Source organism: Bubalus kerabau, chromosome 3, assembly GCF_029407905.1.
Source record: "Bubalus kerabau isolate K-KA32 ecotype Philippines breed swamp buffalo chromosome 3, PCC_UOA_SB_1v2, whole genome shotgun sequence".
Classification (NCBI taxonomy): domain Eukaryota; kingdom Metazoa; phylum Chordata; class Mammalia; order Artiodactyla; family Bovidae; genus Bubalus; species Bubalus kerabau.
In genome coordinates, this window is record NC_073626.1 from 75,389,165 (window position 1) to 75,401,910 (window position 12,746).

A 12,746-nucleotide genomic window follows, 5' to 3' on the forward strand; every position below is an offset into this window, starting at 1 on the left:
AAGAAGAAAATTAGGTTTAAGCGCTTATAGCAAATTATTTTATGTATTCCCAGATGCTTTTTAACCGACTCCTGTTTCCTCACATATGATAATCTGACCAGAACTACTCTTAGTGGCTCCTAAGTCCAAATGGAGGGGAAAGCAACATTTAGTGCCACTGTTTTGACTCCAGGCTCCTTTCCCGGGTCCTGCAGCTTCAGGTCAAGGGCTCCAGACTCTGTTAACCCCGGAGGCGCCAGGGGAAAGGAATATCCTCACACGAACCCGATCCTCAGATGACCCTGGCTGGGTCCTTCTATTCATGGAGCATCCTTCAGGGACTTCTTTTGAGTAACAGCTCCTTTCTGCGTCTCCACAAATCCCATTCAAGGAAAAACCTGGGATTTCAGCTAAAACGCACCCCGCCCCTGCTGCTGCCAGGCTCTGGGAGGCCGCCTCCCGGGGGCAAGCAGCTCGGGCGGCTCCTCGCGGCCCGGGGCAGGAGGGGCGGGCGCCCTCGGCCCCCGCGCGCGCCCGTTGCCATGGGAACGCACGGGGCTCCGCCGCCCAAGGGGGAAAAGGGAGGAGGCGCGCCGGCGGATCCAGTGGGAGACGCTATCGCAAGATGGCGTCTGCGAGGCCGCGGGATGCAGAGTGAGCGCACCCCGCCGGGGGTTCTGCGAGGCTGCTCCTCTCTCCGCCGTCGCCGCCACTGCGGCGCCGCCTCTCCGCCTGCCATTGCGCCGCGGCCAAGCCTCCCCACCTCGTAGGTACCGGCGCCCGCGCGCGCTACGGTTTTGCACAGATGGCAGCGACAAGTGCCGGCTCGCCGAGGGCTAGCGGGTTCCCCCGTGTCAGGGTGCGCTTGACAATAACGCGTGAATAACTTTTTTCTTGCAGCGGCCCACTGCCTCTCGGCCTGCAGCCTCCCCGCGCCCGCGTCCCCACCACGCCCCTCCGACTCCTTGCTCCCTCCGAGGTGTGAGCGCGTCGGGCCGATGAGGTGATCTCTGGCCAGCCTGGGAGGAGCGCGTGGACCGGCGAGCGGCGGCGAGCAGTTGACGAGCGCCTTTACAATGGCCCTGACCCTGTTTGGTAAGTGCAGCCCTTTGCCCGCGCCGCCGCAGGTGGGCCGCGCCCCGGGGCTCAGAGGTGGGGCACCTGGGGAAGGGACGCCGCGGGCGGTGTCAGGCGCGGGCTGTGGCAGGGGAGTTGGGGCGCCCGGGGCGCCGGGCTAGCTCCTTCGCGCCTCTCCCATTGTTTCCTCTCCAGGCAGGGCCGATGGGCGTGTGCTCCCCTGGCCAATTCTGGGCTGGGAGGCTCTGAGGTCCCTGTGTGTTTTGTAAACGGAGGGTTCTCTAAGATGCCAAGTTGGGAACGAAGTTAGCTGGCTGTTTCCAAGCCTATGTTTCTCAAGTCGGTAAATAAAGATCCTGGAAAGTTTATTTATTTTGACCAAGATGTCTGTGCATCCCAACCTTCCTACAATTGCCAAATGCGTGTGTTGATTCCTGTTGGATTTGGGGGGAATTTTTTTGGGCTCGGTGTATTCCGTTGGAAACAAGAATAAGTGATGAACTTATTTTAATATTTGCTAAAATTGAAAATGTTTGCTCTAATGCGTTTGAGAGCAGACAGAAGGAAGTTGGTATTGAAGATAAGTAATCTCAGGAGTATATCGTTAAAAATTTTACGAAAGTAGTATTTCTGTGATGTAGTTACTGTGCCACTATTGTTTCAGCAGTTAATTAAAGGTGTTTTGCTTTTCCCCCTCTCCCAAGAAGTCTGTAATGACAATGGATTGGAAAGGAGGACCAAAAATACTTTATTTTCTTTGGCAAAAACAGATTGTGTTACATATGTATTTTGCTTTAAGAAAACTCAGTATGTGAAAATTTAGATGATCAAAGTATTCAGTTTTTCAAAAAAAAAAGTACAATGAGAGGTACCTGATGGCTACCAAGATAGTAAGTTAATCACAACGTCAAGTTTCCAGTTACATTTTAACAATGTCATTTGATCAAGCACATTACAAGCATCACATGACACAGTCCTTTTTCATGTAAATACTTCAGAGTTTATTAATCTGCTGGAATCAAAGAGTTACTTTTACTTTTAAAATTAAATTCAGACCCAGAGAGGTTGTTTAGACTCAGAGGGTTCCTGGCCTTTTTGTGGCAAAACTGAGACTAGAATATAGTTTGCCATTTTCAGTCTAGGAGTGTATTTACTTAGCTCAAATACCTATGGTACTAGAAATGACATTTTTTATTTGGTGTTTGTTGGTTGTCCATGAGTGCTTTAAAAAATGTTTCTTCTTTCTCTGAAAGGGATAATAAAAGTCTCCTGTTTTACAATCGCTTGTATCAAATATGCATTACTTAGTAGAAGTATTTCCTTAAGTGTGAACTTTTTTGATACAGAGTTAAACTTTAATGGAACACTTCACTCACAGTTGATACTTTCTTTTTTTTTTTTTTAATTTTATTTTATTTTTAAACTTAACATAACTGTATTAGATTTGCCAAATATCAAGATGAATCCGCCACAGGTATACATGTGTTCCCCATCCTGAACCCTCCTCCCTCCTCCCTCCCCATTCCATACTTTCTTTTGAAGAAGCGTTTATGTTACACTGTTGTAGCTAGTACCTTGCGGTAAAACCTACTGTAGGAAATTCTCTTTTAAACTATTTTTGACTAAATTCATTTACCTTTCTAAAGAGATAGTCTGCATTTTCAAGGTTTGTTTTCAAAGATATAATTTACAAATCAGTGATTTTTAAAAGACTGGCATTCTCAATGAATAAAATGGATAAATTGAGGAGACATGGGCTATATGATGAGGCTCCTTTGAATGAATTCCTAAATTATTAAATCTTTACTGAAGGGGAAGCGAGAAAAAGAAGAGCATGGAATTTGACCTCTTGAGGAAGGTGAAATACACCACTCCCACCTCTCAGGATGAATAAAGTGTCTTTAAAGTTTTAAAGTCATCTTGTGGGAAAATAGAATTTGGTTTAAAAATCCAATTTGGTTACAATTTTTAAGACTATTTCTCTGTTGTAAAGCAAAGTATATCTCTGTGCAGAGGCTATTTTCTAAGTAATGATAGAGCAACAGTTGATCTCAAGTGCAGTTGCACACCACTCATCAGTCATCTGAGATGTCTGTTTAAAATGTAGATTCCTTTGTCCAGAGACCCACAGAATCTGCATTTTTAGAGGAACTCCCTTGTGATTCTTACACGTTAAAGTTGGAGAACTGTTACATTAATGATAAATAGTAGATTGGCTCAAACTTGCTCAGTTCAAAATAGTTCTTTGAGTATGCTAGGAGCGGTCTCCAAGGGTTAGAAGAAATGGATTTTATTTTAGATATTACTACTTTTTAATTAATAGGCCTTAGAAGTGCCTCATATCTCTTCTTAATAACCAACTTAGAACTGAGGAACAATGAAATAAAGTTCTGTGAGATGGTGAAGAGAAGGTAGGAACAAAACACTAGACAAGTGTGACCTTCTAATCATCACGATCAGAGTTCCATAGAGTTTCTACCTAAGCTTCCCGGAAGTAACCACTGCCAGGACACTGTCTTGTGTATATTGGGTGTGTTAGTTGGTTAAGCAGTTAAGGCTGGTTGGGCTGCTGTAGTAAAATAGCAAAACCTGGGTGGCTTACTCAACAGCCATTTATTTCTCACAGTGTTGGAAGCTGGGAAGTCTGAAACCAAGGTGTCATTTGGTTTACTTCCTCATGAGGGCCCCCTTTCTGGCTTGCAGATATCCATCTTCTTGCTGTGTCCTCACATGATGGAGAGAGAGGGAAAGCAGCTTTCTGGTCTCTTCTTGCTGCTGCTGCTGCTGCTGCTAAGTCGCTTCAGTCGTGTCCGACTCTGTGCGACCCCATAGACGGCAGCCCACCAGGCTCCCCTGTCCCTGGGATTCTCCAGGCAAGAATACTGGAGTGGGTTGCCATTTCCTTCTCCAGTGCATGAAGGTGAAAAGTGGAAGTGAAGTAGCTCAGTCCTGTCTGACTCGGAGCGACCCCATGGACTGCAGCCTACTGGGCTCCTCCATCCATGGGATTTTCCAGGCAAGAGTACTGGAGTGGGGTGCCATCGCCTTCTCCAGTCTCTTCTTATGAGGGCACTAATCCCATCATGAGGACCCCACCTTCCTGACTTCATCTAATCCTAAGTACCTTCCAAAGGTGCATCTCCAAATAACCATCACGTTGCAGGTTAGGGCTTCAGCATATGAACTTTTTGGGAGGACACAGTGAAGTGCATAGCAGCCAGCAATAGAGACTTAGTGTTTTTGCTTTATGTTTTACATTTCCATCCAGGTTTTTTTTTAAATAATTGTAAAGAATGATCTTTTTATAGGAAAAACTTTTAGTGAAAGTTAGATTCATTTTTTTAAAAAGGGAGCCTCTAAAATTACCTAATACATTTTTGACATTTATATACATTTTTTGTACATTTTTTATACATTTTATAACCCATGTGTTATAGGAACTTAGTAAAGTACCTGTCAAATTAAGCTGAAGAGTGAAGACTGTTTTATATATTGTCTTCACTATTAATCATCTTTGCTGCTTAAAAGGACATTTTTAGTGCAAATTTCCTTTTTATTCTAGGATGGAAGAACCAGATCCCAGTCCTTCATGATTTCACAGTCTCATTTGGGAGTTGAAAATGAGTGCTGTTGACGGTCCAGGAATTAGCAAACATTTTTCTTCATCTTTCAAATGAACCAGTCATCAGCATAAATACAAATAATTTTTAAATCCTCAAATCCTAAAAACTCTGCAAATGTAGTTCATATTCCGGTCACTCGCCTTTCCTTCCTGATTTGACAAACCTCTGTAGCAGTGTGCAGGAAACATGGTCCCTGTGTTAGAGCTGACATTCCAGAACTACAGTGTTTGCACCTAGCTACCTAATTACGTCTGGGCTTTGTTAGAACTTCTCTGGCAGAAAGTACATGTTGTCCAACAGTTGCTGGGCTAGAGGGAAAGTCTCAGATCATCTAGTTTAGGATTTTGGGGCTGATGTCTCAGCCAGAATATCCTGATTTGCTGCACTAGTAGAGCCCTAGTTGATAGAACTGGGGGAAAAACATCCTGTCAGGTCATCACTTGGCAGGAATTTCTGTCATTTATAGCTAAATGGAGCTCTGGTTTATAGCCCAGGACAGCTGGTGAGATTGGGAACTCAGTTATAATTCAGCTGGGCTAAGCTAGCCAAACCTGAATAACTCTCTGGGTAGAATTGGCTCTGGCATTGCCCCTGCTCGCCCCGCCCCGCCCCCTTTTTTCTTCTTACCATGTAGTCACCATTATCACTGGCGTCTATCCCTTCTGATGTTTAGGATTTCACTGTAATTTCTTACATTCTTTCCTCAGTCTCTCCTACTCCCATGGAAGCCCTTCATTATGCTGCTTTATTTGGCATCGTTCACTATCCTGACACACCTGTCTGTGGGTATCTTTACAGAGAGACTTTGGAGCAGTTAAATAGGGATGGAGTATTCTTTGTGATACAGTTAGGAAATTTTCTGACTTCCATGGCTGTCCTGGCAGACAACTGCACATTTTCAGTATGATTTATTTGACCAAAAGCTCATTTTATAGGAAACATCCACTTGAATATACTCTCTGTTGCCATTTTAATTTTTCAGATATTGCTCATCAAAGAATATGAAAAGCAGCAGGGTGGTCTGATATTGAAAGCCCAGCTACTTTTCTTAGAATGTGTCATCTTTTTAACTGTCATTAAAATCACCATCCTTACTTAAATGCTTGTCCATATTCTTTCTTTTACTGGTGTCAGAAGCCTAAAGTCTCAGCTTAAAATGTTTTCTTTTAATGTTTGGAGACTTGACTATGTAAGAGAGAGAAAAAAATTATAGTTGTTATAACTCTGATAGTCACCATCTGTGTACAGTATAAGGGGAATATTGGTGGTTGCCATCTTGAGTCACATCTGTCCCTGAAATAACCATCCTGTAAGCATTCTAATCTTAGAAGATAGTGATAAGTGTAATGACAAAGTTTTAATGTATTTATTAAGAGTTTTAGTTTCTTTGAGATCAGTATTTCTCAACTTTTTTTTTTTAAGTCACCTTCTGTAAGAGGTCTTTTACACATTTTTTTGTAATCTCTCCGTGAAACTTTAATGCCAAGATTCTGTTTATGGACTGTATGTACATTTGCTTTATGTGTAAAGAGAGTAATTTTTCTTTGACCCCTGGAAGCCAAGTTTTGCTCCCTTGAGGGCAGTCTTACCTCCGTTGAGAATACATGTTTGAGACTAATCTAAAGCAATCATAAGAGAATTAGAAAAATATTGTTTTATATGTCACATAATTCTGAAGGAGTGACATAGATATAATAAGTTATGCATTTTTTCACCAGATTGGTTTAACCTAAGTTTTAACAGTGTGCTTCATCTTGAGAGCAGCTATTACACAGAGTTCCTTGATTGGTCTGGGGTATGCATAGCTTTTCTCAAAGTCCCTCCAGTAATAATAATATCCCTTGATATGGGGAATTGGTGTTTTCTCTTTTATATAAAGATCAGTAACAGTACCTTTAAAAACTTTTTTTATCTGTAATATATAAACTAAAGGGGCTTCCCTGGTGGCTCAGATGGTAAAGAATCTGCCTGCACTGCAGGAGACCCAGGTTCCATCCCTGGGTCAGGAAGATGCCCTAGAGAAGGAAATGGCTACCCACTCCAGTATTCTTGCCTGGAGAATTCCATGCACTGAAGAGCTGGGAGGCTACAGTCTATAGGGTTGCAAAGAGTTGGACATAACTGAGCAACTTTCACACTCATAATAAACTAAATGAAATCACTGTACTTAATTTCTAACCCAATGCAAGACAAATTCTCAAGCCTGGCCTTACAACCTATTACTGGTCATAAATCATTCTTACATAGGAAATGATTCCTGAAAACTTTGATTTTTTTAATATATTAATATAATCCTGCTGTACTTAAAATAGCAAAGTAGGAAAACTAAGAAAGCGGAACGATGTGACCATATTTTACATTGCAAAGTGATATTAAAAAAAGAATCATGTCTGACAAAATAAAGTTACAAATATACATTCCTAATTTAGCTCCTTACATTTAAAAAGAAGGATGAGTATTTTGTGAATATCCTGAAAAGCATTGCTTTGTATAGTCTAAAAGGGTGAATTTTATGATATGTGGATTATATCTCAACGTAAGATTGTATTAATAAAATTGTGGGAGGAGGGTAGGAAATCAGAATGAATGGAAGGAAAATTCACTTCAGTTAAACTGTAAAAACCAGAAATCTGAGACTGTTTTTAAAAGAGTGGTTTTATATTCAGGAACCTTTAGAACTGTCCATGTTTTTAGAAAGTCTTTTTTTCCTTTTATTCCCCAAGGAACAAAAAAACAAAAACTGATAGGTTAAACTACCCCTACCTGTTTTGAATGGTTGTTTTAAATTTAGAAAAGCAGGCACTTCTTGGAAAGAGTTACTGCTGACAGTGAAGCAGTTTGTGGAGAAGGGAAGATGAGTCAGGCCCGGCCTGCTGCCAACTAATGGTGGTGTGGGGCCACCTCATTGTGTTACACCCAGCTGCTCTGAAAGTGGCTCCTTTCCCTTTCCACTCTGACCTTTTACCTTATATATTTCATGGTGTAAAGCAAACAGAAAAAGGGTGTTGTTCAAGAAATACATTATCTTGCTGGAACAGATAGATCTTTCTGACCACAAACTTGACATTTCAAAAACAGAATGGATCCTCTTCTTTAAACTGCTACACTTGCCTGATTTTCCCATTTCTGCAATTAGCACATAGCTTCAGCTCTTATTCTTTCTGTCTTGTACCTCTTCTACAGAACTTTGTTTTTCACGTCCTTAATGGGTGTGACATTACTTTGTCAGAGATGCTTTTTAGGATTTGAAATTGCTTGTACTAGGTGGGACAGACAGCAGATAGGTGGTAGCTGTGCATTTAAGGGATGTATAAATATCTGCCTGATTGAAATACTTTTCCCTGCAGGCCTTTTATGGTGAATGAATTTTACACCATTATATTAAGATTAAAGCATGATTTTTTTTAGTATACTACCTGTTAAGGAATAGCATGCTAAATATAGGCGCTTATCATCATATGCATGGAAGAATGATTTTAATTTATGGACTGAAGATCTTAAAGTAGTAAGACAAGCAAGCATTTTGACTGAGGGAACTACACTGTAAGAGAAAAGAAAGTGCAGAAGTGTTTGTCTGGAGAGCGGGGCATTACTAAGAGGGACCCATGTTGTAGGTGGTGGTGTGAATAAAAGCTCAGGACATCTGGCATGAGGGAGGAGGAGTGGACGGTAGAGTGGGAGAAGGAAGCAGAAACAGGAACGTACTCTTTCATAATTTTCCTGAGGAGTAGCTCTGAGGCCTGGGGTGTGTTTTCCTGTTCAGTGATTTGTTTACTCATGTTTGATGAATCGAGAGCCTAATATGTGCCAGGTATTTATTAGTTCCTGTCCTCAAGGAAATTATATTTGCAGTTGAGGGTGCAGAGGAAAATGTATAATGTGCCAGAGGGCTCAGGCTGTGAAGAAAAATGAAGCAGGGTGCAGAGGATGGGGCAAGCTGTGGTCAGGGAAAGCCTCATGGCAAAGGTGGGTTTTGAGCAGAGACCTGAAGGAAGTAAGGGAAAGAGTTACATGAAGATGGGGAATCGCCTCATGGAACAGGCTTTAAGCCAGGGGTGTGCTTAGCCATTCTGAGAAACAGGAAGAAGGGCAGCGTGGCTGGAGCAGAGTGAGCCAGCCGAAGTGCTGGCAGGTCAGGGCAGAGAGGCATCTGGTGGATGAGGGGTGCTGGGGTCAAAGACTATGAGGGCCCTGTCAGTACACCTCAGTGAGGACTTCAGATTTCACTCGGAGTGAAATCAAAAGCCTGTAGTGGCTACTTCCATAGCATGTGGTGTGGAGGAAAAGGCTTAGATTTTGAAGTAAGAGCTGCCTTGAATCCTTTCTCTGCCAGGTGTCAGCTAGATGTCCTAGTCTCATTTTCCGTATATCTCAACAGGAGCTGTTAATTTCCTGCAGAAATAAATGAGATCGTGTATCTAAGATTCTTTTTTTTTTTTTTCCTTCTCTGTGTCCCGGCGCTTGAGGATAGAACCTGCGGACTGCTGGCCGCCGGTACCGAAGACATGATGCCGGGGAGGGGCCAGAGCCCGTTCCCTCTACCCCCGTACATTACGCGGATCGGGACTGTACGCCCGACCCGCGCCAAGAACAGGAGGGTTAGGATTCTTAATACAGTCATTGAAGATACATAGTACCTAATTTTGTCACTTAGTGTAAATTCTAGCAAAGTTCCAAGATATCAGTAGAGTTTCTCCATTTGTTTATTTCACAAGTCTGTCAATCCACTTGAAAAAGTGGTTCTGCAATATTTCTGCTTGTATGTGTGGTTAAATACTTGCCACAGGCCACTGTAGACTTTGAGAATGCTTGAGACCTGGTTCAGTGACCAGATAGACTTCTGATAGTGGTGGATGCTTGGTACTTTCTAGTATGCTCCAAAAATGTAAAAAAAACAAAAACAAAAACAGAACACTGGCCAACAGGCAATGCTTCTCCTTTGGGAGGTCATCCAGAATATGAGCAGATCTAGCCTCAGTCCTCATGGCACTTAAAAGTATTAAGGAGTGTAAACTCAATGACTGGCACATAGTAGGTGCTCAGTCCAAATGTATTGAGTGACTAAGTGAATGAAGAACAAACATTTAATAATGGACTGTTACTCTGTATACTTACTGTGAACAACCTTGTGTGGATGAGCAGTCATGTCTGACTCTTTGCAGCCCCATGGACTGTGGCTCACTGGGCTCCTGTGTCCATGCGATTCTTCAGGCAAGAACACTAGGGTGAGTTGCCATTTCTTCCTTCAATGATCTTCCCGACCCAGGGATTGAACCCATGTCTTTTGTGTCTCCTGCATTGGCAGGTGGATTCTTTACCACTGAGCCACTCGAGAGCCTTGACTCAGTTTAAACATTTATCTTTTTTCCTCGTTTATTATTTTGGGTTATTCATATTATATTAGAGTCCATAACTGGAAACTCAGACCTGCTTTTTTTTTTTAATTTTATTTTGTTTTTAAACTTTACAAAATTGTATTAGTTTTGCCAAATATCAAAATGAATCCGCCACAGTGAACCCTCCTCCCTCCCCATACCATCCCTCTGGGTCATCCCAGTGCACCAGCCCCAACAGACCTGCTTTTTAGAAATTTATTCAGTTCAGTTGCTCAGTCTCATCCGACTGTTTGTGACCCCATGAACTGCAGCACACCAGGACTCCCTGTCCATCATCAACTCCCGGAGTTTACCCAAACTCATGTCCATTTGCTTCTTTACCTGAAATCCTCCAGTGAGCCCTCATCACCATTAAGTCCAAACTCCCTGCCTGTTTGGTTTTGTCTCATCCCCTCCTCAGAGGTTCTGTTTCAGGCATACTGAACAACGGGATGTTTCCAGAAGGGATTGTACCCAGTGTGGCTGTGGCATCATTTTGCAAGCCTTTCTTTGCCTTAACTACCTTCTACACATCTTGCAAAACTCACCTTGAATAGTCATCTCTTTTAAGAGGTCTTTATGAGTTAGTAATGGCTTATCTGGTGGCTCAGATGGTAAAGAATCTGCCTGCAATGCAGGAGACTGGGGTTTGATTCCTGGATTGGGAAGATGCCCTGAAGAAGGGAATGGCTACCCACTCCAATATTCTTCCTTGGAGAGTTCCATGGACAGAAGAGCCTGACGGGCCACATTCCATGGGGTCACAAACAGTCAGACACGACTGAGTGATCATCACAGCACCTTTTCTGCACAGGTAGTGCTGTATGCCCATCTGCCCTGGCCCTTATCATGTGATATAATGGTTAGCTTGTATTCCCCTGTATAACCCATTAGATGAAGTTCTCTAATGGGAAAGCTGTGTATTTCTTCTGTCTTTAACAACCACTGCATTGTTGAGGGCTTCCCCCATGGCTCGGTTGGTAAAGAATCCACCTGCAATGCAGGAGACCCCAGTTCAATTCCTGGATTGGGGAGATCCACTGGAGAAGGGATAGGCCACCCACTCCAGTACTGTTGGGCTTCCCTTATGGCTCAGCTGGTAAAGAATCCACCTGCAGTGTGGGAGACCTGGGTTTGATCTCTGGGATGGGAAGATCCCCTGGAGAAGGGAAAGGCTAACCACTCCAGTATTCTGGCCTGGAGAATTCCATGGACTGTATAGTCCATGGGGTCACAAAGAGTTGGACAGGATTGAGCAATTTTCACTTTCACCATCACTGATATATCAGTTCAGTTCAGTCGCTAATTCGTGTCCAACTCTTTGCGACCCCATGAATCGCAGCACGCCAGGCCTCCCTGTCCATCACCAACTCCCGGAGTTCACTCAGACTTACATCCATCAAGTCGGTGATGCCATCCAGCCATCTCATCCTCTGTCGTCCCCTTTTCCTCCTGCCCCCAATCCCTCCCAGCATCAGTCTTTTCCAATGAGTCAACTCTTCGCATGAGGTAGCCAAAGTATTGGAGTTTCAGCTTTAGCATCAGTCCTTCCAATGAACACCCAGGACTGATCTCCTTTACGATGGACTGGTTGGATCTCCTTGCTGTCCAAGGGACTCTCAAGAGTCTTCTCCAACACCACAGTTCAAAAGCATCAATTCTTCGGCGCTCAGCTTTCTTCACAGTTCAACTCTCACATCCATACATGACCACTGGAAAAACCATAGCCTTGACTAGATGGAGCTTTGTTGGCAAAGTAATGTCTATGTTTTTTAATATGCTGTCTAGGTTGGTCAAAACTTTCCTTCCAAGGAGTAAGCATCTTTTAATTTCATGGCTGCAGTCACCATCTGCAGTGATTTTGGAGCCCAAAAAAATAAAGTCTGGCACTGTTTCCACTGTTTCCCCATCTATTTGCCATGAAGTGATGGGACCAGATGCCAAGATCTTAGTTTTCTGAATGTTGAGCTTTAAGCCAACTTTTTCACTCTCCTCCTTCACTTTCATCAAGAGGCTTTTTAGTTCCTCTTGACTTTCTGCCATAAGGGTGATGTCATCTGCATATCTGAGGTTATTGATATTTCTCCCAGCGAATCTTGATTCCAGCTTGTGCTTCTTCCAACCCAGTGTTTCTCATGATGTACTCTGCATATAAGTTAAATAAGCAGGGTGACAATATACAGCCTTGACGTACTCCTTTTCCTATTTGGAACCAGTCTGTTTTCCATGTCCAGTTCTAACTGTTGCTTCCTGACCTGCATATAGGTTTCTCAAGAGGCAGGTCAGGTGGTCTGGTATTCCCATCTCTTTCAGAACTTTCCACAGTTTCTTGTGATCCACGTAGTCAAAGGCTTTGGCATAGTCAATAAAGCAGAAATAGATGTTTTTCTGGAACTCTCTTGCTTTTTCCATGATCCAGCGGATGTTGGCAATTTGATCTGGTTCCTCTGCCTTTTCTAAAACCAGCTTGAACATCTGGAAGTTCACGGTTCACATATTGCTGAAGCCTGGCTTGGAGAATTTTGAGCATTACTTTACTAGCATGTAAGATGAGTTGTGCGGTAGTTTGAGCATTCTTTGGCATTGCCTTTCTTTGGGATTGGAATGAAAACTGACCTTTTCCAGTCCTGTGGCCACTGCTGAGTTTTCCAAATTTGCTGGCATATTGAGTGCAGCACTTTCACAGCATCAT

General features: G+C 43.0%; 1 protein-coding gene and 1 non-coding gene across 9 annotated transcripts in view; one reads left to right on the forward strand and one right to left on the reverse strand.

Moving 5' to 3' along the window:
* CHN1 (chimerin 1) overlaps positions 1–12,746 on the forward strand; it is a 200,242-nt gene that overhangs the window by 216 nt on the left and 187,280 nt on the right. For 2 of the 8 annotated variants that reach the window (XM_055572172.1, XM_055572175.1), the window contains exons 1-2: positions 557–745; positions 880–1,074. In XM_055572172.1, the coding sequence (XP_055428147.1) occupies positions 1,056–1,074 (19 nt within the window). In that variant the 5' untranslated portion in view covers positions 557–745; positions 880–1,055. Of the gene's footprint in view, positions 1–553; positions 750–879; positions 1,075–12,746 lie in introns of those variants that run through there. The other 6 variants (XM_055572176.1, XM_055572177.1, XM_055572174.1 and 3 more) reach the window with 5 other exon arrangements.
* LOC129648096 (small nucleolar RNA SNORA57) lies at positions 9,127–9,277 on the reverse strand. Its single transcript, XR_008712682.1, has one exon. It is a non-coding gene; the product is annotated as a small nucleolar RNA SNORA57 (small nucleolar RNA).